The 27,711-nt window shown below is 34.0% G+C and overlaps 1 protein-coding gene across 2 annotated transcripts in view; it reads right to left on the bottom strand.

Annotated features, from left to right (window-relative positions):
- Nucleotides 1-27,711, bottom strand: part of EDIL3 (EGF like repeats and discoidin domains 3) — a gene marked incomplete at both ends in the record, with an annotated part of 432,246 nt that overhangs the window by 296,231 nt on the left and 108,304 nt on the right. The window contains one exon of one of the 2 annotated variants that reach the window (XM_080924947.1): nucleotides 2,479-2,508. The exons of the other annotated variant lie outside the window; for it this stretch is intronic. Within the exon in view, the coding sequence (XP_080781073.1) occupies nucleotides 2,479-2,508 (30 nt within the window). The remainder of the gene's footprint in view (nucleotides 1-2,478; nucleotides 2,509-27,711) is intronic. 2 annotated transcript variants of the gene reach the window in all.

Genomic DNA, 27,711 nt, shown 5'->3' with positions numbered 1-27,711 from the left:
AGTTCCTTGTATATATTGAATATTAGACCTCTATCAGATGTGGGGTTGGTAAAGAACTTTTCCCAATCTGGTGGCTGCTGTTTTATTTTCTTGACAGTGTCCTTAGCCTTACAGAAACTTTGCAATATCATTAAATTCTATTTCTCAGTCCTTGATCTTAGAGCACAAACCATCAATGTTCTGTTCAGGAAATTTTTCCCTGTGAAAATCAGTCTGGTGGTTCCTCAGAAAATTGGACATAGTCCTACCTGAAGACCCAGTTATTCCACTTCTGAGCATATATCCTAGAGATGCTCCAACATACAATAAGGACACATGCATCACAATATTCATAGCAGCCCTATTTTTTTTCTCTTACAACTTTATTTTTAAAATGGACAGATATTTTATACAAATTTTAAAGGCATTTTGGCATAACACTATATGAATATTTTTTGCCAGTACCTAATTCTTTTAGAGGTTTGATAGCATGCATTGAAATCCCACTAGTTACCACAAAGCGACCCTATTTATAATAGCCAGAAGCTGGAAAGAACCCAGATGTCCTTCAGCAGAAGAATGAATACAGGAATTGCAGTACATTTACACAATGGAGTACTACTTAGCTATTAGAAACAATGACTTTATAAAATTCCTAGGAAAATGCATGCATCTAGAAAATATTATCCTGAGGGAGGTAACTCAGACACAGAAGAACAGACATAATATGCAGTCACTGATAATTGGATATTAGCCCCAGAAAGCTCTTAATACCCCAGAAACAACTCAAAGACCATATGATGCTCAAGAAAAACAAAGGCCAAAAAGTGAAAGCCTCAGTCCTTCTGAGAAAAAAAAAAATAACTGTATAGCACCCTCTCAGAGTGTGGTACTCCTGGACCTTAAATCATTAATAATCCAAGAGCTAAGAATATAGCCCTGTGGCAATTTTTGGTTTTCAAAAATCATTATGCTTAATCTACACACACCAAGAGAACTCTGACTGTTTCCATGTTATGTTCTTTTCTACATGTATGTTATGCTTATGGTAACTAGTAGATTATAATGCATAGTATCAAACTTCCAAAAGAATTACATACTGACAAAAATATATTCATATAGTGTTATGCCAAAATGCCTTTGAAAATCTGTATATGTTTCTTTCTTTTTTAAAATAAAGTTAAAAGAGAAAAAAAAGAATTACAGAAAATGCTGTCCTCTGCTACATATGTCCCTTGAGCATTGGGTCTCTCCATGTAAACTCATTGCTTGGTGTTTTAGACCCTGGGAGCTGTGGTGGGTGATCATTTTATTCTTCCCATGTGGTTGCAGAACCTTTCAGCTCTTTGAGTTCTTTCTCTATTTCCTTCATTGGGGTTCTCATGTTCAGTATGATGGTCCAAGTTCCCCCCAATCATTTCTTAGTACTAACTGCTTCTCTCATTGACTTAGGAGAGAATTTTCTAGCACTGACTTCACACCCTCTAAGGCCTTCATCTCTAGGTTTCATTCTTTACTCCATGTGGTTAGCCTGGTTCTGGTGTTTGGTTAATAGTCAATCAAGTAATATGTTCTCTGTCTATGGAATCATGTTCTCTACTGTTTATTTTTGGCTCTCTCACACTCTCGGAAGCATATTGAGAAGCCCATATTTTATTCTACCAATGCAGACATTGACACTTTCTGTGATAGTTACTTTAAGACTTACCTTCTGTTTAAAACTGACAGACAGATAGAGGAAAACAAAGTCATGCTATGAGGTTGCAAAACATTACATTATGGAAATTAAAATTTTAAATATGTGACTTATTTGAATAATTTTCATATTCAAACTTGAATATCATTCCTGCTATTGTAGATATGTTTGACAATTCAATATATCTCAATATAGCATATATTCACAAAGTTTATATTTTCTTTTTAAAAATTCTATTCAAATAATTAACCTTGATTATTTCTAGGATTTTTTCAATACCCTAAATTTCTATGTTTGTATGATGTTAAATATTGAGGTTGATATGGTTTCCTCTGTTCGTTCAAGGTTTTATGTTTTTCAATTTTCTGAGATACCATCATTCATACTAGTTTAATATGGTCCACTCAAAATAAAAATACAAACAAAACTGCTCATTTGTAACATAAACATTGAATACTTAAAAACTTGACTCTTCCTTTTTTTGTTCATCTTTTTTGGTATAAGGCAAGACATTAATATTAATATAATTTTTATTACAGCAGTGTAGGCTTTCCAGAAATGTTCTGAGTAATCTAGGTGTGTGATTTCTTATATCATTTCCTAGGAGCTGGAATTAGAGGTGTGTACCATTATCTTGACTTAAAGATCATTTGAGCAAGCTGTGGATAATCCAGTATATTGAAACTAGGGTTAGGCAAGTACTATGTAACTAAGTCATATCCTCGATTCAAATTCCCCTTATTAAGGTGTTAAAGAAAAAAAAAAAAGAAAAAACAAAACAAATGTTTGTCTAGGAAGTTTACCTGCTGAAGTAGGCTTTTCTTCATCTGATTCTATAACAGAAGAAAGGAAAGGGAGTAGACAGAAAAGGGAAATGGAGTGGTCCATGGTAGAGGAAAAGAAGGGAGAAAAAGAAAAAAGCAAACATTAATATTCTCAGATTTTCAAATAATCACTACAATCCAATGACGAAAAATGTTGTCATAAACTAGAGATTTGTTATTGTGTAATATAATTTACATATGATTAATTATAAAAAATTTAAAGAGATATACACGTTATTGATTGTATTACTTTTCTACTTTTTAAATGGGTATTCTCTATATTTACATTTCAGATGTTATCCCAATTTCCCCAATCCCATCCCTCACCCCCTACCATTGCTTCCATGAAGGTGCTCCCTTTCCCACTTTAGTGTCTTGGCATTCCCCTACAGTGGGAGAAATAACCGTTCCTGGACCAAAGGCCTCTTCTCCTATTGATGCCAGACACTGCTATCCTCTGCTGCATATGCACCTGGAGCCATGGATCTCTCCATGTGAACTCATTGGTTGGTGTTTTAGTCTCCAGGAGCTGTGGTAGGTTGGTTAGTTGATAATTTTGTTTTTTCCATGAGATTGTAGACCCTTTCAGCTCCTTCAATCCTTTTTTTAGCAGCTTCATTGGGGTCCCAATGATCAGTCTGATGGTTAGCTGCAAGCACCCTCCTCTATATCAGTATGACTCTGGCAAAGCCTCTGAGGAGGCATCCATATCAGGTTCCTGCCAGTAAGCACTAATTGATATCAGCAATAGTGAGTGGGTTTAGTGGCTACATATGGGGTAGATCCCCCTCACTGATAAGCTGTTACTAGCTCAAATTGCTTGAGATACCCAAAAAACAATTCACAGAACCTATGAAGCTCAAAAATAAAAAAAGGCCAGAACAAAATTCTCATGGGCGGAAATAGATGGACAAATAGAGGAGCAGGGATTGGGGAAAGGATAATCCAAAGACTGCCTTACCTGGGGATCCATTCCACATGCAGCCACTAAACCCAAGCACTATTGCTGATGCCAAGTGTATGTATTTCTTATAGAGGACCATTTTTGCCCTAATTGATGCTAACTATTTTATGTTATTTTACAGTTTTACAAAATATAACATGTAAATCATTTCCTTTCTGTTTTGTATTCAATTAAAAGTCAGTGTCAAGAGCAAAAACTTTTGTCCCATGTAATAGAACATGATTATTGAATTAAATAGATTCAAAATCATATTGAATATTTTAAAAGATGAAGAAGACTCTAGACAAAGCCTGTGTTAATCTCCTGCCTGTCATCCCCCTATCACTCTTGTCCCACACTGTCACACACATTCAGCCACCATCACTCTGTCCCACACTCTGTCACACACATGCAGCCATTGGCATGCATCATATACACTTCAAGATTTAGTAGTAATAGGTGGTCACATGGTTAAGGCATAGAGATACGTTTTGTTTGTTTTCTGAATCAATGTCTCACAGACTACCCAATGCTGACCTAGAATTCTATGTATTTTAAGTTGGCCTTGAACTCACAGACTTGAAGTGATAATACTTCTAAAGCCCTTGGACCAAGTGTAGTAATTATGGATTTTGCCACGACATTCAGATTTATTAATGAAAATTTCAAATGATGACCTCAGGTAATGTTTTATTTATTCTGAAGCTCAAATAGGGATAAACATGGATATTTTTAACAACAGAGACCATAATATCATAAAAAAAAATTATCCCACTTCAGTGTTTCACAAACCATGTGTCAACTTCTGGGCTTCTTGTCAAGCTAATTACTTAGGATCATTTAAATGGTACTAATTTGTAGCAGGGTAGAAATATTGTCATATAATATTGCTATGCGGTAAGGTAAACTATAACTCGTTAAAATGTGATTCATGCTGATTCCTGTGTTGAATATGGAGGTGTTTAAGAGCAGTTAGACTTCAAAGAAAAAACCCTACCATTGTGTGTATGTTGGAATGAAAATACACAATTATAATAAAAGTGAGAAAAAGAGTTTATGTGCATAGTTTCATAGTGTTTCATACAATACTCCCATTTGCCTTTATATTCCCACACACACTCTGTGTGAAATGCCTGTTTGTGTATAAGAATAATTTGACTAGAATATTATCATTGAATAATATATATATATATATATATATATATATATTACTCAATATATATATATATATAATATAATTCAATAATAAAAACTAATACTACTTACTGTGAAGCTTGATGTTTTAAAATAAAAATATATTAAACAGAATAGCTTATAGAGTAGCTTTTTTCCCAGATGATTAGTTAATCAGCATATCCTGTGTAGCTTGGAAATGTTCTCTATTCTTTCCACTAAAGTTCCAACTTCACATGGTACACAAAAAATAGGGTTACTTTGTACCCCTACAATACTTTCCTTTCCCATTTTGGCTTCCCTCCTTGGCCAATAAAGAAACAGAGAGAGCAAACATGGTTGGTACACATGACCTTGAGAATATAAATATTTAAAAAGTGGTTTTCTGCTTGATCATGTCCAAAATATAACAACACATTCACAGAGGAAATTAGTTGGTAGCTTCCTTATTCTTAGAGAAGTAGAAAAATGTCAAAGAGGACTTCAGAATTGCTGAGTTATACAGACCATTACAAATATCTGCAGATCCAAATGTATAAAAGCAAATATACTTGTGGCTATTCATTTTGCATGTGTGAACTTATTTAAGACAAGGTAACCAACAATTGAAGATTAATGAAGTCACAAACATTCCAACTATAAATGACAAAGTATTTATTGAAATTGGTTTACTATCATTTGCAAGTTGGGGCATGAAATGAGAAATAACCAAATTTTGATAATATCAACAGGAATTAAGCATAAATAGACATTAAAAAAAACCAAAACCAAAATTTCACATTGGGGCTAAGGTGATAAGTCATTTTGGGGGTGAAAGAGCTCAAATTTTAAGTTGGCCCCACTAATCCTGCCTTGAGGACAAGTATTTCTCAAGGCTGAGAACAAAAACTTCAGACTACCTGGTCTAGATAAAGTCTGACTCTGCAGTTTTGAGAAAAACAAGTATGAAGGTCAGTGTGCCCCCAAACAGGGTGGCCTAAAGTTGAACCTTGTCCAAAATAAGCAGAGTGTGCCAATTTAAATGAACCAATAAAATTGCTATGTGCTTGTTGCTAACTACCTATGTAATTTTCCCTATCAATATGTCCCCCTAATTGAGTTCGGGTTGACTCCTCTATCTCCTGCGTGAGATATGTTTTGTCCCCAGAGCTCTGCCCCCCCCCCCCCAAATAAACCTCTTGCCTGATTACAGCAAGATTGGCTCTCTGAGTTCTTGGGTTCACATTCTCCCAGTACTTGAGTGAGGGGCTTCCCCAACTTCAGGGGTCTCTTGGGGAAGTTCTTAATGTCTCCTCCAGTGCAGTCATATAAAAATAGAAATGTGGGAGCATGTTATGGGTGATGTTGAGCAGAAAAAAGAAATGATACCCACGGGTGAACTCATAGAATTGTCAAGATTTATATTCTGTTGTAAACAGATAAACATGGACATCTCAAAGACTACATGAAGTCACCAAAAGGCAAGTATAAACTTGGTTTTTGTTGTTGTTTGGTTTTGTTTGATTTTAAACCCAATGTTTTCCCAACTTTTTGGCACACCTTAAAGCATCTTTACAAGTAGGCAGTGTATAATTTCTAGGAGCAGAGTATTACATGGGGTTTTACTTCCATAAAACTCTCTCCCTTCCTTTCTCAGAATAATTATATGTTGTCAAGTAGTTCCCTTACTTTTCACATACACATATTTGCCAAGGCACATACACAAAGCTAAGTACTGATATTAGTTTATTTAGATTTAGTAGCTATTAAGTTGTATGGAAAGGCCTCTGTGTATGTTAATTTTATCACTGAGCAAAAAATCAACAAGTATTAACTCAAGTCCCAAAACAAAGTAACCTTAAAAGTTATCAGCATCATACATAATCCTATTTCCAAGGACAGTGGACCCCAGAAAGTAGTAGTATTCATATAACACTTCCTCATTACTCAGTGGTTAATATAGAAGGCCATTTGGCACTACACAGTCTTGTTAAGCTCTAGAAATGTATACATAGCCCCTCAAACAAAATGACCAATAAAATAATTGTTGCTCAAGTCAGCTCCTTTTTTACATTATTTTTTACCGAACATTCTCGATATTTACAATACAGGTGTTATCCCCTTTCCAGCAGTCTCCACCCCACTCCCATACCATTGCCTCCATGAAAGTGCTCCTTCTCCCAACTTCCCTCTACTACCTCAGCATTCCCCTACACTGGAAGATGACCCTTTGCTAGACCAAAGTCCTCTCCTCTCATTGATGCCAGAGAATACTATTCTCTGCTGCATATGCACCTGGAGCCATGGGTCTCTCCAAGTGAACTCATTGGTTGGTGTTTTAGTTCCTGAGAGCAGTGCTGGGTTTGGTAGTCAGCTCTTAGATACAGTGAAATGTGTGTGATGTTGGGAAATAAGACAGGAAAGAAACATTGGGCATTCAGGTTTTATCTAAGTCTAGTTCCTACATTAAGCATAGCAAACACTGCCTGAATGTTTATTAAGATGGTGTAATGTTTTATACATCTTTTGAATATGAATATGAATTCTGGGTGTTATCGCAGGCTACTGCACTTTTCAAAAAGCTGTTTAGATGACTATTTTGGATATTACATCTTCAGAATTATGGCTGTAGCCCATCAAAGATTGATTAACCTGAAAAAAATAATAAGCCACAGGTCCAGTAAGTTGAAGTATTACAAAATTGAGAAACAGGAAAAAAAGATAAAAAACAATGAAATACAGATGAAAGTTGCATTGTGCTTCTTAATATTCCAGACTTATTAGGTGTCTGTGTTATTGAGTTTCGAGAAAATGAAACTAGCTTTGGCTTAAAATTTGGCTGCTTGTTGGCCACAGTCACTTTCTTAGGTACAGAAATAAGAATGGCCCTAACTATGCACTATGTTTGTTCCAGGTCCCCAAGTCTCAAATATAAAATGGCACAGTGTCTGTATACAATTATGTCTAATAATCATTATACTCCAAGTGATTTCTGGATTTCATATAATATCCAATATATCACTAACTATATGCACATAGTTGTTATATAATACTGTTTAGAAAACAACATTAAGAATAAAAGTATCTTACTGTTCCATCTAGAAGCAAATTACTTTCTATCTGATATTGGTTGAACCTCTAAGCTGCAATCCTCAAATATAAAAGGATGCCACAATCTGCCAATAATATTGTGTAAAGAGAGGTTTACTGATCACATAGGGAGAAAGAATTGGTAGAGAAGTGTGCTCATTTTTTTTCTGAGAGTGTGTCTGTAAATATATCACTCATATTCATTCTCTTTCTTCTTTTTTCTTTTATATGTTGAGAAGAAAACACATAGAAACAGTGATTTATCAAACACCTTATGAACATGGTTGATGTTATCTTTAAAACAAAACTAAAATATATTTTCTGATTTAATCTATCTTATATTTGGACACAAATATATTTGCAATGATGCATTTATTTATTATTAAGAAGAAGGAAAATATTACATTTAAACTTAAACTCAGTTAGCTAACTGCAGAAACAGAAAACATATACTTGATGTCGTGTGGACCCATGCTGACCATGGATTCAGATGAGAAAAGCTACATCCTGTACTGCTCAACTGCTTCATTGTACAGCATTACTGAATATGTCAGAATGGAAGCCTGGACTCATCATTTATACATTGTTATACAAATATCTATCTATCTATCTATCTATTTATCTATCTATCTATCTATCTATCTATCTATCTATCTATCTATCTCTCCATCTATCTATCTCTCTTAAAACATATGTAATATATGTGTACATATACATTATCTGTATATTTCAGTAACTATATCTAATTTACTATCTTGGAGCAAGACAAAGGCTATTCTAATGAGCTAATGAGCTAATGAGCGCTCCATTTTTTTCTTACAACTTTATTTAAAAATAGAGATACATGTATAGATTTTTAAAAGCATTTTGGCATAAAAATATATGAATATATTTTTGTCAGTGCTAGATATTTTTAAGGGTTTGATATTATGCATTGGAATCTTACTGGTTACCATAAGCATAAAGTACATGTAGGACAGAATGTAACATGGAAATAGTCAAAATTTTCTTGGTGTGTATAGATTAAACATAATGATTTTTGAATACCAAGGATTGCCACAAGGCTACCTTCTTAGCTCCTGAGTCATTAATGATTTAAGGTCTAGGTGTTCCCCTCTCTCAGTGAGCACTGTACACATGCTTTGTTCTAAGAAGGAGGTGTGCTCCATTCTGCATGGGAGTTGTACACTTATACTTGTTGTTGTTCTAAGAAGGACTGAGGCTTCCACTCAATCCCTTTCCTATACCATTTCCTGTTAACAAAATTTTATAAAAATAGTGATGAATATCAGAATGCCATAAACTCAAGCCATTTGTGTACATCATATTACAGCATTTATTAAAGTTATGTTTTCTTACATAGCAAACAGTTAAGCAATGTTAACATGTTTTGCTTATCCAGGAAATCCTCCTTCCATATTTGAACTATCTTTATGCAAGAACTTCAAACCAAACTCATGCACCTACTTTTCTACTCTCAACTAACCTTAACACTAGAATCTAGAGCCAATAGTAATCAAATAAAGCTCACAATAATTTGAAGTCTTGTTTTTTATGCAGGGCATTATTGTAATTTTAAGAGAAATGGTTATGTATTAATTTCTTATAGTGTTTATAATTGGGAATGAGTAAATATTTTTTAAAATGTATCCAGTTATAGAGATGAGAAAATGAAACACAGTGGGTAAATTTATTGATCTTTCACTCATATTATTACCGAGGTAATGTGATGGTAGGAAGCTAACTCAAAGGTATCCTAAATTATGGTTGGCCAAAAAAAAAAAAAAAAAAAAAAAAAAAAAAAAAAAAAAAAAAAAAATGAGAGAGAAATTTGCAGCTTCTAAAATTAGAAGTTTCTAAAATTATCTCTAATACTTAGTCATGTCCAATGGAATCAATGTATTCATAATATTTGGCAACCTGAATATGAAAAGGATGAGTTACCATACAGTAACAATTATTAATGTGGCCAGAAATTCCAGTGGCCTAAAATTATCTGTTTCCTGTGCATGAAGTTCCCATGATCACCACAACCAAATCCTGTGTGTGGTTTGATAAGTAGTGAGGACTGACACGATTAGATTCCTGCTCATTGGATTTATTTCTGTCTGGGAGACTGTTCAATTCAACCTCATTTATTTCCTTATGTCTGAACAAATGACCCAATCTATAAAGCAAATGTGTTAAAAACAAATATACAACAAACCCAAAATACTGTACAATGTTGTCACCAATAGTGTCACATAACTTAGTGACAACATCCACTTAAACAAACCACAGAATCATTAAACATAAAATGTTAATGTTGGTTGAGATTAAGAGGTTGAATATGTTGAGAAAAACTCTACTCTGATAATGAGATAGTATTTGCATTAGAAAATAAAAAACAAGTTGCTCAAATCATCAAAGTTAACAACTCAAAAACCATCTCTAATACATTTGTCAAGAAATTGTATTAAAGATTCAAAACACACAAAATTCTTATAATATCTGCAATATATATCTTACATAATAGGTTCAAAATTCATAGAATATAAAGTTATAAAACATTTTTTATTTTATTAACGCATTACTCTTTTTGTAAAATGCATTACTGTTTTTGCTCATGGGCATGCATTCATATACATTCATGCCATGATGCCCATGATAAAGTCAGAAGACAACCTTCTAGAGAAGTTCTCCTTAATTCATGAGTCCTAGAGATTGAGCACAGGTCAGCAGGTTTAGAGCATCAAGTGCCTTTAATCTCTGAATCAATTTACTGGTAAATTTTTCATTTTGAAGCATATCACACAGAGTGGTTGTATTATATTATAGGGTATGGGAATAATTAACAATTGCCAAGTTTGTGACTACTTTATAAGATAACTGTTATATAATAGTATATATAATAATATATTAGCTATAGGATACTTGGGGAGATTCTACTGTTTCTCCTGTGCAAAATGATGTTCATAAGAAAAGGGTGTCAGAATCCATTAGAATCATGATAAAATTTGAAACACATCTATTACTTAATAAGTTTATTAAGTAAGGGACATCCTAAACATAGTACAAGATTGTACTCCTAGAAAGTATAAAGACCTGCTTGTTATGGTCATTTAGGGTCATCTTCTAGTCACTCTCTATGAGGGGCTGATTGAGGGTCTACCCACCAGAAAAATAAACCTCTTGCGTTTGCATTAAACTCTGATCTCAGGTCTTACTTGGGGGGGGGGGGGGTTCTCCAGGTAGTTAAGACTCACTTTGAGTCTTAAAAAACCTTGGAAAAAACAGCTCTGAATGAGCTGTCACCATCAAATTTCACCTGTTAGAGCTCAAAATCTTCAGTAAAGAGGGGGAAAATAGTGTATCAGCAAAGATGAGATATACCAGAAGAACAAGTACTTATTCACCTGATCAAAGCTCAGATGGACCCACAAAGATAGCAACTACAGGGATGAGATGAGTCTGCACTACAGGGATGAGATGAGTCTGCACTAGGTCCTATTTGTTTATATTGTAGCTTTCACTTTAGTATTTTTATGGGAATCCTGAGTTAATTAGTTGGTCTCTGTCTTTTGTGCCTGATTTGGGTTTTTCTCCTTTTGTTGATTTGCCTTGTCCAAATTCAATGTGAGGGCTTTTGGTTGAGGCTGAGTCTGGTTTGGCTATGTAAGGGACATTATTACATAGTTTCCTACTCTTGGACTTGAGAGCCAACAGGCTTTGGACCTTCTTGAGTGTAACGGTTGCTGTGAGTATAAGGCTTGTTTGTATAACAGTGTATATATTTTCACATTTCTTCTTCAAGGAATGTCTTCTCTGCCAAGGTTATGACTCCATGAAAATCAGAAACAGCAAGAGTCTATGAAGTGAGGATGTGTCTGTATCTCAGCAAAATGGTAGAACTTTGTTACTTTCAGGACATCCCTTAGAGCTGTAGAAAAGAATGCTGAAAACATGAGTTCAAAATAATATAATTTCTCAAGTATGCAAAATAAAGTGATATTATATTAATTATGTAAGGAGCTTCAAGGACCTAAAGGAACAGAGGCAATAACATTATAATACAGCTTATCATAAAGATATTAAGGAAGGACATAAAGATATTTAGGGATTGGTGATCACAAGGCAAGATTCTACACAACTAAGCTTGTTGTTGTTGTTGTTGTTGTTGTTTTTTATGTTTTTGCTGATTTGTTGGTTCTTCTTGTTGTTGTTTGTTTGTTTATGCTTACAAAGGCTGGAAGCTTCCTGAGGTCAAGGTCAGCCTGATGCAGGTACAGCACAAAGGATAATTTCAGGGTGGGGTCCCACAGAGACATCTTTATAATTTTTCTTCCTGTTTCTTTCTCAAGAAACCCCCTTTCAAGGGGATTAGGATGCCGATTCATAAGTAAAAAAAAAAAAAAAAAAAAAAAAACAAAGTGAACCTGAGATAAAGACTGAACTGATATGTGAATAAAACACTGAACTTTTGATCTGAAATTGATAAGCTATCCAGAGTTTTTAGACTAGCAAGGAAAAACTGTCGAGAGCAGAACAGAACACAGAGAGCAATCTGGACAGATGTTTCAAGCAGAGCATGGCCATCGTCATGGAACCATGGTTTTTTAGTTTGTTTCACCATCTCAGACACTCTGACTTTCAGAACTCCTCTCTAAGCCAACACTAGACCTTAGCAGTATTAGCTTATTATATTTCCTTTTGTTATCCTTATCTTGTAGAACTTTTGCTCTTCTAATGAGAGGCAGAAAGGAAGTGAATCCAGATGGAATAAACGTGGTAAGGAACTCGGAAGAGTAGAGTGAATTATTTTCAGGATATAGTTTTTGTTTTCAAAAAGTCAATTTTTAATAAAAATGATAAAAGAAAAAATAGGAACTAAAATACCACAAAAATGAAACAATTGAAAATGCCAGCATTAATGCTCAAATCATCTGGAATATATAGTATTAAATGAGAAATTTATACACCGTTTATATGAGAATGCCCTCATTTAGAAAAATAAAAATTAAAGTGACCTCAAGAAAATTATCTAATGATAAAAATGGTGTGAGGTGGAATCTCAGGGTTGTTTTGCTTTGCATTTTCCTGACATAGTCCTACCTGAAGACCCAGTTATTCCACTTCTGGGCACATACCCCAGAGATGCTCAAACATACAATAAGGGCGCATGCACCCCAATGTTCATAGCAGCCCTATTTATAATAGCAAGAAGCCGGAAAGAACCTAGATGTCCTTCAGTAGATGAATGGATACAGAAATCGTGGTATATTTACACAATGGAGTACTACTCAGCTATTAGAAACAATGACTTTATGAAATTCCTAAGAAAATGGATGCATCTAAAGAATATTATTCTGAGTGAGGTAACCCAGTCACAAAAGAACAGACATAATATGCAGTCACTGATAATTGGATACTAATCCCAGAAAGCTCTGAACACCCCAGAAACAACTCACAGGCCATATGAAACTCAAGAAAAACAAGGCCAAAAAATGAAAGCATCAGTCCTTCTTAGGAAAAAAAAAAAAAATGTATAGCACCCTCTCACAATGTGGTATACCTGGACCTTAAATCATTAATAATCCAAGAGCTAAGAATATAGCCTTGTGGCAATTTTTGGTATTCAAAGATAATTATGCTTAATCTATACTCACCAAGAAAACTGTTTCCATGTTACATTCTGTCCTACATGTACTTTATGCTTATGGTAACTAGTGGGATTCAAATGCATGCTATCAAATCTCTAAAAGAATTAAGTATTGACAAAAATATTCATATAATGTTATGTCAAAATGCCTTTAAAATTCTGAATATATATCCCTTTTTTAAAATAAAGTTGTAAGGTAGAAAAAAAAATAAATTTTTTTTTTTTAGGTTTTTTTTTTTTCCTTTCACCTTTTTTTTTAAAGAGAGAGATACATGTACAGATTTTAAAGGCAATTTGGCATAACACTATATGAAAATATTTTGTCAGTACTTAATTATTTTTAGAGGTTTGATGGTATGCATTGAAACCTTACTAGTTACCATAAGCATAAAGTACATGTAGAACAGAATGTAATATGGAAACAGTCAAAGTATTCTTGGTGTGTATAGATTAAATATAATGATATTTGAATACCAAAGTTTGTCACAAGGCTATATTCTTTGATCTCAGATTATTAATGATTTAAGGTTCAGGTGTGCCACACTCTGAGAGGGTGCTATACACTTATTTTTTTTTTTTTTAACTAAGAACGACGGAGCTCTGAATACCCCAGAAACAACTCACAGACCATATGAAGCTTGAGAAAGAAGGTTTAAATTAATAAATTTAGGATAAAATGAGATCATTGGACTAGATTCCCAAAAATCTAGGATCATTAGGGAATTTTTAAAGAATTTATGCTCCTAAAATCTGGAGATGATAAGTAACTTTTAAACTCACAAACTTCATCTACTCCAGAAGACTAAACAACCTGAACAGAAACCATAAAAGACAATGATAGTAATGCAGTAATTAAAATTCTTCTTACAAGGAAAATCTCAGAACTTACAGGATTTACTGCTGAATTCTGCAGAATGTTAACAAATGATTGTTTTCCTTTAAATGTTTATTCCATGCAAGAATTCAGAGACTTTTAAATGGCTCGAAGGGTTGAAATAATGACATTAAAATCCACATATTTGCCTTAGGTAAAAAATATTTGGAAACTCAACATGGGAAAACTATATAGAGAAAGATGGAACTTGAAGTCAGGTAGGACATGTCTATTGGACCTGTTCATGTCTTTTGACCAAAGAAACACTTCCTTTTACATAGTTCTAACTTATACTAAGAAGCTATAGGGCTGTTCTTCAGACTGCACTGACTTCTAATGTCTGTTCAGCAGTGGAGAAGGGCTTCTAGAGACTTTTTTATACTATTGAAATTGGAGCTGAAATGAAATATTTTCTTTTCCCCATCATTAGGGCTTGCTTTTAAAGGGTAGCAGTGTATCTCTGCTCAGATGTTATCAACAATGTAATTTCCCTTTCTGTACAAGTCGTCTTCTCAGGCTTTCCCCTTTTCCATAGGAATGACTTTAGAGAATAGAGATAATATAAGTGAAAATAGACACATGGAAGTTTAAGAGGAGGACATTGATGATTTTAGAGGTCTGCTATCTTTTTTTGATGTCAGCTTCTTATCTTCCTTTTCTTTTCTCTTCTTAGTTTTTGGAATTCTGGGCTTGTAGTTCAAGGATAGAAAACAGAAGCTTGATATGTACAAGCTCTGAATTTGATATCAAGCACTAGATAAATAAATGGGTGATGAAGCAATAATAACTACATTTTATTTTGTGAATATAAACTCTTAATATGTATTTTTTGAATATTTTAAAGCATAGAGTAAAAATTGACCCTTCACTTTTGAAAAATTAAGTGAACTCCAAAGCACACATGATTGTCACAGAGTAACTGCCCTTCAGAAAGAAACTGTTCAAAGCTTCTAGTTCAGAACATGCTGCACCTTACAAAGAGCCTCATTATGTCCCCCAGATTGGGCTTCTCAAAACCAATAGACTTATGTCTCTACACCATCTTCTAACTATTCAAAATTTCACACAGCTACCATGACTGCCATTTTTTTTACTGTTTTTTTACATTCTCTCTTATGTATCAATTACTTTTTCACTGTGGCAAATTGTCCTAGCTTTGATAATCTCAAATTTGCAAAGATACTTTAAAATATTAACAGGAATATGAATAGATTGATACGGTTTAAGTGACAAGATAAAGAAATGTGTCTTGCCTTGAGGCTGTAGTCTTAAAGGAATCAACTTGAAATTTTATTAGCAATTTAAAAAGTAAATATTTAATTTCCTTTCTTCCTCAGGCACATCTAAAGGGAGGCCATGCTCTCATCCTCTTCCTGTTTAGAAGGCAGGCTTGTGTATTGGGGGGGGGGCAAACACTAAAGCTCAGAAGGGGAAACATGCTTGTGGCAAAAGTGAGGGGTCCCAAAATATATGTAACAAACAAGTATGTTGAAAATATCTCAGAAGTGGAGAGGAGGTGTAATTGTTTGAACCAAGAAGTCTCAAAAGTACTTTTGCAACATTTTATTTTCTCTATAGTAAATAATCCAAAATGGGTATAGGTCATGTGCACTTGATTAACATTCGCAGACAGGAAAAGCACACATTTGTACTTAGTGAAATGATTTCCTTTCTGGCTGGGATCAGAAGACCATCAAGCTGAATAAAAGATTAGATGGAATCTCAAATGGTTCCCTATCAAGTATTATTTGGAAAACTGTATAAAACCTTATTGTTGTTTCTTTTAATCATTTCTGGATATAATTTGCAGATTAGGGATTAGCATTGTCTGCCAATGAGTCACTCTCCTGAAATTTTAAATGAACTACTTCTTAGTCACAGGGAACACAGTCAAGAGAAGTGAATATGGATATTGAATTAAAGATGGATTGAAAAGTACAAAGCGAGGAAGAAGAAGAAATGGAGGCAATAAATAGGAAAAAGTCCAATTTAGAACACTTTATCTGTAAATGAAAGGCCTGAGGTACTATTTTAAAATTGCTCCAATTGATGTTCATGTCAGAGTTTTGCATTTCATCTTAACAATTTCAAATTTCAATAACAATCAATATTGAGAAGTTCTAGCATTATATTCTTGGAGGCAACTTTTATAATGCAAACATATCCTATACACAAACAGATAGAGGGGGACCTAGAAGTCTGCCCATCTCAGGACAAACTGGCTTATTGTATTCTACCAGTTTTTGTTCTGACAAAACCATGAAATTGGAGTAAACAACAACTTAATTTTTTTTAGAAGGTGCTCACTTCTCCTACATATGTGGCTTTAAACACACAGTATTTTGCATAAAACAGTCTAATGGCATACCTGCATCTGATGATCTAGACTCCCATTTCTGTTCATCTCAACTCTCAGCCCTGCCATAGCTTGTGGTCTGTAAGACTGGATGCAGAGGAAGCCTTGGAGCATCTTCTACTCAAACAGTCACAGTTTTCTGCAATGTGTAATGACTATTGATAGAGCTCCTTGTAGCCTTTCTCATTTTTATAAATCTCAAGGGAGGTGTCTTACCTGGAGATCACTAAAAACGGAAAGACTATCTTTCAGGGTTCAAGAAAAGCCATCAATGAACGGTGAACATACATTGTTAAATAGAAGCTTGGAATGTTCCTTTTTCCTTTATTTGATATTTATGCAAAGCCATACAGAGCTTATGGTTGATTTATCATACCTAAAACATAATATTAATGTGTTGTCATAAATTCCGACTTGGCATTTATTATATTTTTGGAGGAATACCATTCTGCAATCTTATAAAGAGAAAAATCAATTCATAAGTTATTTGCCCTAAGTATGAAAGGCTATATTCCAGACAGGCTGGTTCTTAATTATGCAAGCATTACTTACATTATTCATAATTTCAAAATAATAAAACACAGGGTTATTTTCTCATAGCAAATGAGGTGATTTGTCAAATTATATGTTGAAAGAAAAGAAAAGTTTAATAACATCAAAATCTGACAGTTAAATTACCCCCTGTTTGTATATTCAAGAACGAGCAGAAAAGTTTTCATCTAAAAACAATAGGTCAGAATTTGCCACATTCTTCAGTAATGTTATTACTGAGTGAAATGGTGGAAAATATTCATAACTGTAGGTATTTGATCTCTGTTCCCAGCTTTTCAACTTAGAATGAGGTTGAACTTTGTATGGTACTTAACAACTGGAAGGCACTTATTATCTTTAAGAAACTGTTTTTAAAAGCTTTGCATACAACAATTTATTGAACGTGTCTTAAATGCTGAATTTCATTTTAAAGACAAGTAGAGTAAGGAGCAAAAGCAAAGCATCGTCATCCATAGGAGTCTGCAGGGCATTGCTCTTAGACAGAGAGTTATTTATGGGAATCAGACAAGGACTCTGTAGGTACAGTTTTCTGGAGGTATCTGTGGGACATTGTTCTTAGAAGATAGTCATCTATGTGTATTTATGGATGGTCCGTCTTAAAACCTCTGAGGGAATAAAAAGTGTGTGCTTGGGTCCCTTACAGAAAGAGAGAGCCCTTGTTTATTACTTAGGCACACACTTTCCTGTACTTCAAGCCCTTTAGATGGCCTGTATTGACACTGGAAATGCAGTGTAAACATCCCTTGTGTCTATTCATGGTGGAATGAAAGGAAGACAGTATCTGAGAATGCTCAGTACATTTACATTTTAGCTAGTTTCTATTCATGGCTGTCTTATTCTACGAGTGAAGAACTTACATATTCTTACAACAGACTACAGAGGGCCAATATTTGAACTCAGCCTTGCTGACATCTGCTCCTTAATTACAACACCAAGATGCATTTCTTTTAAGAACTGCTCCCTTTAGTTAGCTAAGTGCCACAGAATGACAATATGGTGATTTTATGTTATATACTTTGTATCATGTAGTTTCAACATATCCTCATCTATATTGGATATATATGCACTATACTGTGAAGAAAGCCTGGAATAACTTATGTAATAACCATTTTGCCTTTGAACAAGAGCCCTATTACTATTGTCTAGTCACTGTATTATCACAAACTCACTTTCTTACTTAATACTGAAATTGATTTTAGATCACCTTTCTATTTCGAGTCTATGATCTTTAGATATGTTTCATATGCACATAATACATGTGGTGTTAGACAGTATAAGCATAAGGCAATACTAATAAATAAAAAATGCCCCCTTGTCATTCTTGTCATTTGGTTGTGGGAAACCACATAAAATATCACTGACCCATACCTTGCAATACTTCTCATATAATGACACTACAACCTTCCTGACTAGCTGTGTGCAGTGACTCTATCCACAGCAGTGTGGGGTCAAGAAATCATTTTGATGATGGTCTAAAGGTCAATAGTTAATGACATTAGATCATTGAAACAGAGGCTGTTGTGCAATGTATCTGGTTTCTCTACTATAGAATTAACCTGTAGATGCTGTCTTTGGAAATGTTTTCAGTTCTCCTGAATATGGGTAACATTAATAAACTCTGTGCCTGAATGGCTAAGATCAAAAACTCAGATGGCAGCAGATTCTGGTGAAAATGTAGAGAAAGAGGAACACTCCTCCACTGTTGGTGGGCTGGTAAACTGGCACAACCATTCTGAAATCAGTCTGGCAGTTCCTCAGAAAATTGGACATAATACTACCTGAAGACCCAGTTATTCCACTTCTGGGCATATACCCCAGAGATGCTTCAATATATAATAAGAACACATGCTCCACCATGTTCATAACAGCCTAATTTATAATAGCAAGAAGCTGGAAAGAACCCAGATGTCCTTCAGTAGATGAATGGATATAGAAATTGTAGTATATTTACACAGTGGAGTACTACTCAGCTATTAGAAATAATGATTTCATAAAATTCCTAGGCAAATGGATGTATCTAGACAATACCATCCTGAGTGAGGCAACCCAGTCTCAAAAGAACAGACATAATATTCAGTCACTGGTAATTGGATACTAGCTCCAGAAAGCTTTGAATAACCAAGAAACAACTCAGAGACCATAGGAAGCTCAAAAAAAAAAAAAAAGAAAAAAAAAAAAAAAAAAAAGAAAAAGAAAAGAAAAGAAAAGAAAAGAAAGGCCAAAAAGTGGAAACCTCAGTCTTTCTTAGAAAAAAAAATAAGTGTATAGCACCCTCTCAGAGTGGGGTACACCTGGACCTTAAATCACCAATAATTCAAGAGCTAAGAATGATGTAGCCTTGCAGCAATTCTTGGTAGTTAAAAATCATTATGTGTAATCTTTACACACCAAGAAAACTTTGACTATTTCCATGTTACATTTTGTTTTACATGTACTTTATGCTCATTGCAACTAGTAAGATTTCATTGTATACTATCAAGCCTTTAAAAAAAACAAGTACTGACAAAAATATAATCATATAGGTTTATGCAAAAATGCTTTAAAAAATAATCTCTATGCCCAATGGTTCTTTATAGTCGAAGTGAAATACTTGGGCCTTAATTTTGCAGAGAAAATATGATGAGGTAAATATATCATGTGACTACATCAACATGTAACATAAACAAGACCTTGATTCTTATTTGAAATATGCCTTATTTCCCACTGAATAATATATAACTGAGTAGATATTTTGATTATGGTTCTATAGTTTTCTAAAGGAATTAAATTGTATCATCTCCATTTTATTTTTTAAGCTGAAATTAGGTTAATAAATAGAAATTGATATCTACATAAGCTTAATTTATTTATTTTTTTACTCAAAGGACAAATTCAATGTCCTAGAATATATCCGACTCAATTGTCCAGCATATTGCAACGCGTAAATGTGATAATCAAGTTTTTAAGAGTACAAAGTTACCTTGAACTATCACTTTGTTCTTCTTTGGCTTCAGGCAATGAAACTAAATAAACTACTAGAAATACTGTCATCTATCTCCAACTCCTCAACAAATCAATGATGTCTTCATTCTTAACTCTGTAATTCTTAAGCTTTGCTTTCCTAATTCCCAAAGCAAATGCCATACAACCAGCATGTAATTATTGTTAACTAAGTTCTTGTCAAATGGCATAATAGTTTCCAATTAATTGATTCCTATCTGCCAAAAATATTTAGATTCAAAGTATATTTACATGGCTCTTTTTTCTCATCCCACCTTTTGTATCACTAATGATATGCAGAGATGAAATAAACAGATGCTCCTTCTAGAATGTACCACAGACCAGGGAAGCGAGAGGCTCTCAGAACTCAGATGGAAGAACCTAGATGAGATGCCTTACAGTGGGGAGAGAAAAACTGTAGAATCTACCTCCAGTAGAAAGACAGGGCATCCAGGGGTGGATGAGGTTGCCATGCCATAGTCAAAAACTATGACCCAGAGTTGTTCCTGTCTGAAGTAATTGCAGAGGCAATCATGGAGAAGAGCATGAAAGAAAGGAGGTCCATTCACAGGCCCAAATTGGGATCTAGCTCAAGGGAAGGCATGTGTTCCTGGCACTGCTACTGATGCTGTGGTGTGCTTGCAGACAGGGGCTTAGCATGGCTGCCCCCTGAGAGGCCCAGCAAGCAGCTGAAAGAGTCAGATGCAGATATTAGCACCCATCCAGTGGACAGAAGTCAAGGATCCCTAAGGTTAAATTAGGGAAAAGCTGGAAGAAGCTGAGGAGAAGAACAACCCTATAGTTCTTGGGACCAGCAATCCTAACTGACCTGGACCTTGGGATCTCTCAGACACTGAGCTACCAACCAGGCAGCATACACCAGCTGATATGAAGTCCCTAACATATATACAGATGAGGACTGCCAGATCTGGACTCAGTCAGAGAAGATTTACCTATTTCTGTCCCTCAAGAGCCCCAGGGAACAGGGAGTTCTGCTGAAGTAGGGATGGAGGTATCCTCCTGGAGATTCGGGAAGGAATTGTGGGACAAGCAACAATCAGAGGGTGTTCTAGAAGGGGTTAAAGTCTGAACTTTAAAAATATCAAAGAATAAATAAAGTGCATCAATTTCACTGATGATAGGCTTTTCATACATTGTCATTATTGCTTAAAATGTTTCATTCTTTTTGGGATGCTGTAGCTCAGTACATCATTAACTAATTCCAAAGGAAGCAAACAGAAGATACAATATTTAAGAATAAACAAATTTGCATATGCACTGAGAATAGCATTGTCTGGCTATCCAGGGTGGTTGGGGAAGGGAGCAACTTCATGGAAGAAAGGAGAGGGGGAGGGGGAAAGGATTAGATGAAAGAGGATAACATCTAAAATGTAAATGCAGAGAATATCCAACAAAAAGAAAACTAAAAGAATAAGCAAACATATTCATATTGAAAGAAAATACAGATGAGAAACCCACATAATTAGGTCAGAAATTTTCAAGATTGCTGAGCATTTCTTAAGTGACTTTTGGAAAGAGTTCAAGTGGGAAAAGAAAGTCTTGAGAAACTATAATTTAAGAAAATGCCTTGCTGTGTTACCTAGACTGGTTCTGAATTTCTAGTCTGCAGGTCTACCCCAGCCTCCAAAGTACATGGATTATAGGTATGCAAAACTATGAACAATCATATTGCTTTAAAGTAGTAATTTTTATTTTCATAAATGTATAAGAATGTACATTTCATGAATTTAATAACCTTTTGAAATTTAAGAAAATGAACAATTTAATGTTGTATTGAGATGGGCATTTTCATTATATTATTCTAAAATAAAATAATACACCTTTTTGTAAATATTTCTATAATTTTTTTCATTGTAAAAATAAGAATTAGTTGCATAAAAATTTTCTCAGTGGTTAAGAGCATTTTTTGCTATTGCAGAAGATCTGAGTTATTTCCCAGAGCTCATTCTGCATTAGCACAGCTACATATAACTTCAGATTTGAAGTTCATTTTTGCCTAACTGAACACAAACTCATACGATGGGTATACTTACATGGACAATAACATAACACACACACACACACACACACACACACACACACACACACACACATACACATACACACAAATTAAACACTGTAACAGTCACTCAGCTAATTCACAAGATTATGATAATTGCATATTATCAAACCTATAAAATGCAATTATACAATAGTGCTCAGTGGTATATACAGACTTTGTCCTGATTATACACAAAATATCCATCCATCCTCAATTAAATTTAAAAAATCGGAACAAAAGGCAATCCTTTAAACAAAAAATACAAAACTTTCCTAATAGCTTACATCATATTTTGTTATTAATCAAGTCTTTGCCAATAAATGGGTAAAGATCTATTTTTTTGTCAACTGGAGAACAACAGCTTACTATACTCAGTAAAAATAGGGCACATTGATGATCTGTTTGGTTTTTCTATCAGTAATCACATAATTGCTAGAGCTTGGTATTTATACACATGTAAGTTATAACCAAAGTGAATAATAACAAATTAGAAAATTAAGTAAGTGAACGTGTTCATAGGTATGTTTTACATATTTTTAGGTGTGTAAAATAAAATTACTCTTTTTCTTTTGTGGTGTGTGTTAACAAATAAAAAAATTATTTTATATGTTACCTTACTGAATAGTCCTATTTGATTATGCAAGTATGTATCTGAATTATTAAGGCAAGTAAATAAAATCAACAAGTTAAATTTTCTTGCACTCAGATTGTCTCAGGAATCTGTATGATCACCACACAAAGTTATTTAGACCATAAAGAATAGTGAGGTTTCATTATGATGATTTTTAATAGATGGATTCAATTTTCTTGGTCCAAGAAGTTATATTACAGGATGAACAAAGTTTATAAAACCATTTAGTAACCAATTCTGGAAATATAACATTAGTCTCAAAGGCCTGTGTGTCTGCCTAAAGCCTACCACTCTTTTATTTCATTCATAAACAGAACTCTTTCATGTATCTGACTGACTACTGTTCCATAATCTGGCACTAGTTAGTTTCAAACAGTGCAGATATGGCTATTCACAAGACATCAAATGCATACTCAGCTTGTAATATTTTTCAATTTGTAGAGTAATTTTCATGTTTAAATGATAAAGAGCCATTTTGTTTCATGATGATGTAGGAGCAATGAAACAGATTAGAACTGATGAGCATAGAAGGTCAGAAATTAAATAGAATCTTAATCTATGTTAGGAAAAGAAGGCCAGTTACAAACCAAAGATAGGTTTGGCTGGGAAAGAGTATGAGAAGCGACTTGAAAGTCGTGAAGTGTCTTCCATTAATTATTAGAAATGAGAAGCCTGTTTCAGTGCCAACCAGCCAGCCTGCTGAGATGCAGAGGCAGAGCATGTCGTGATGCCTTTCTAAGAACTGATCCCAGTACAATATTTTTAAGAAAGTCTTTTCCCAAAATGTTGCTAGATCTCATATCACTACCAGTCTCCAAATGGGATAGTTATAAGGTTGTACATTCATGCTCAATATTAACAAACATCTCTCTAAGCTATTTTCTATCTTATTCATAATATAAAGCAAGGGTCCATCTTATGTATTCATCTATTGGATTGGAAAATCGTCCCCATATTTCAATTCTATATTTTTCTACCATCCTCAATCCACATTTTGACTTATCTTGGTCCTTTTCTCAGAACTTCTATTGTTTTATATTAAATTCTAACTTTGCAGTCTCTCCAACAACTCTTATAAACCCTTCGATCTTTGAAGACAAAGTCTATATTTTAATAGCAATATGCTCTGTGCACATAGTTGATACTCAAATATTTGAAGAATAAATGAATAATAAATAATATATTGAGAAATATTTACTTCACTAATTAAAAAATACTACTAATTCTTATGGACAGACACTCCCATCTGTGCATATTTTAATAGACATCTGTGCAATTATCACTACCAAATCTATGCTTGGCATCTTAAAATTTGTCTAGGTAATTCTTCAAATTTTATATCTGGGATGCTGGATTTACATTTTATCTGCACTTTTATTTATACACAATTGTTAGTATCTTAGAAAATGCTACTCTGGTGATAAAGAGCTCTTATTTTTCCAGAAGACCAGAGTTAAGTTCACAGCGCACATACACTAGGCAGTTTACATCTGTCTGTACCTCTAGCCTCAGGTAATTTAAACAATTTCCACTTCTGGGCTATGCACTTACTTATACTCACACATGTGCCCATTCCACACGACATGTTGCATTGATAGAAACAAAGAGTACAAAAATATTTTATAAAGAAAATAAAAATAGAAACAGTTTTGTTTTAATCCTTCTCCAAGTAAACAATGAATTTACTGTATAAATGGTGCACTGTATCCTCTCAATTCTGAAAGCTTCTTCCCGTTAGTGTTTAGCTTCTGCTAAGTTACTGGTTATCCACTCAAGAACATCATTGTCTTCAGATTAACTATATTACTATTAATCTATCCCCTGCTATATTTACTGTATTTATGTTCATACTATAGCAACATAATCTTCACTATGTATCGATCATCTTCATTATTTTTGGTAGAAAATACATATTTGTGATTTTTTTCAATAATATAAATTTTTATTCACTTTACAACCTGATCATAGCCCCCTTTTCTCCTCCTGGTCACAACCTAACAAACTCCTTTCCTCATTGACCCCTCCCATTTTCAGAGAGGGGGAGCCCCCTTTGGGTACCACCCCACCCTGGGATGTCTAGTTCCAGCAGTACTAGGCTTATCCCTTCCCACTGAAGCCAAATTAGGAAGTCCAGTTAGAGGAAGGAGATCCAGTGGCAGGAAAAAGAGCCCTCTTAGTAACTTCTTATCCCTTGGCTTCCAACATATTTGGTCTTTTGTCTAGAATAAGATTTGTGTCTCATCTTCTAGGATAGAATTATTTTATAATTATTTGTAAATGTTACAGTATTAATTAATGCATACATTCTCTAACATTTACTTAGAACAGGGCTCTCTTGTAGCTGCATGTACTTACACTAGTTTCTAATTTATTACCCATTTATCCATAGTTATGACCATCTTTCATTAATTTATCTCATTTTTCTGATATTAGGTAGCAATTCCTGTGAATGTAATATTTATCTTCGTTGTTAATTAAGACTTAAGTATCTGATTATAAATGAAAGATAATTAAGACTTTATTATTGATTGATTGATTGATTATTGATTCAGCTCTTGTGGTGTAAACTTGATATTTCTTGAGGTAGATCTTAACTACACTCTTGGCCATAAAAATTAGATTTTTTTTCTTGAATAAATCATTTCTTAAATTCATTTTGGTTTCATCATATATACATCAATATATGACTGTGGTTACATTTGTTACTATTAATAATATTTTAATTATTTCAATAGCATACAGAGAGTTGTAATAATAAATTATATATGTTAAGAGATACAAACATTTTCATTAATAAACTCTACACTACTCACTATCAATAGAAATATATATTATAAATGAAATATGTCAACACATTGCTTTCTAGGAAACATGAGCCATTTATTGACTGACTGGGGAGCAATGTGGGCACAGCAACATCAACTTCAGTCCACAAGTTCCTAGAAGTGGGACCACGGCCCATCTCTGCAAAGTCTAGCTTGTTTGACAGATATTGTCTTCAAATTCAAGATATTATGCAACAGGTTTTGCTTTGTTGCAAGAGAAATGTTCCTATTGCTCTCTGCAGGTATCTTGGTGCCTTGAAGATGTTGAACAGATAGGTATGTATGAATCTACATGTATGATGCAAGGTGAATGAGAGAGCAAAAGTGAACAAGCTACTGAGTGAGTGAGCTAGAAAGTAAGAGAAAATTATTTAAAAGAAAGTTGAAAAGAAATCATGTTACTTAATGAGTGAATTTTGCAAGTCTGAGAATATTATTCTTGCTAACCTGCAATCCAATAGTTCAGAAATGTAAGAAATAGGAGGATTGCTACCCAAAGTGGGGAAGTCCTCTAAGTTTATTTGACACCAGAGGATTTATTACTGGGGAAAAATAAAAGCACAAAATTGGGTGAGATCTTTTGAATTGAGTAGGATGGATGGATGAGTAGGTTATGGCAAAACACTAAGGTCTGCAATAAAAACATGACAGAATTTTCCTAGACATGTGTTTGAAATAACCTCTTGCAGTCTGTAGACTGACTGGGGTAAACGGTATTCTGAAACTTCACCATTGTTTTCCTCCCTCCTGATGCTAATATATAACACTTTATACTCCTTCAAGTCATACCCTCTTTAATCATTTTTTCTATATGGATGATCATTTATGCATATACATATGTATTCCCAAATGTAATCTTCTCTGTCTAAAATGCTACTTATATGTATGTTTTCAAGGCTTATAATTTAGCAATGGACAAGAAACGGATGTGTTCTTTTCTTCCAAAACACTGCCTGCTAATGATAATGATATTTTTCCATTGTCTATAATTCTTTACACAGGGTAGAGACTCAAGGACTCATCAAAGTATTTGGTACAAGCCTATGAGTAAGTTTATTTTCTTTTCTTGTGAAATAATAATAGAATTAAACGTTTATATAAATGTACAAAGTGTTATTCAATAAAAATATGAAAATAAATGTTTATCTAAATAAAATAATCATATGTAAATCGATATATGGTAATGTTCATAGCTCTATGTCTTTTAAGGTATTATCTAAAAATGCCCACTTCTCTAGAATTTATATATGTGTATATATATATATATATATATATATATATATATATATATATATATATATAATCTCATTTTTTATGGTTTCTTCTCTATAGCTCATACAGAGAAACAGTGACTGAAAATATCTCTGGTTGTATTCAAATGAAAAACAAAGAAAGGCATTTAATGGCTCAAATATTTGTTTTCTGCATTTTAAAAACAGGGTAAACCTTAAATTAGGAAAGATACTAAAAAATTACTAATAAGTATTTTTACTCCATAGGTGCTCTGTAGTATACTGATGTTTGCTAGAAAATGCAGGCCTGAGAAAGAAGTTTCAAAAATTAAAAATCAATTTGCTTGTCCTATGAATGTATCTAATCTAGAAATTATTGTTTTACTCTAAATTCTATTTTTTAATAAAACTATTTGAAAGGGCTGGAGAGATTGTTCAGTGGAATAGAATGCTGGATGTGCAAGCATAAAAAGATGACTGTGAAACCCATGCACACACATACAAAACCAATAGTCGCCTCTTGTGTGTGTGACTGAAAGAGTCATTGGGGAGGGGAGACAGAATGTTGTCAAGACAGTCTACCTGAGAAGCTACAGTCTCAACAGCTTCATGCCTCAACCCAAGATAATGATCCGGAGAGCAAAGAAGAGGACAAGAGCCTCTTCCTTTGTCCTCCAATCACATGGTCTTCTATCACATGGGTACATAGCATACACACATACGCAGCTTATTTTATGAAACAGCAATGCTAAGTAACACACAACAGGCATGTTAACTTGCCACATTTAAATTTTCATTGTACTTTTTCATACATTTGATAACTAGAATTGGATTACATCTATGTGAAGGGCCCGTGCTGGGCTGAAAGAAAAATAAAC

Source organism: Micromys minutus, assembly GCF_963924665.1.
Source record: "Micromys minutus genome assembly, chromosome: 11".
NCBI classification, from domain to species: domain Eukaryota; kingdom Metazoa; phylum Chordata; class Mammalia; order Rodentia; family Muridae; genus Micromys; species Micromys minutus.
Note: the sequence above shows the minus strand (reverse complement) of the source record. Positions and strands in the feature narration are given on the sequence as shown.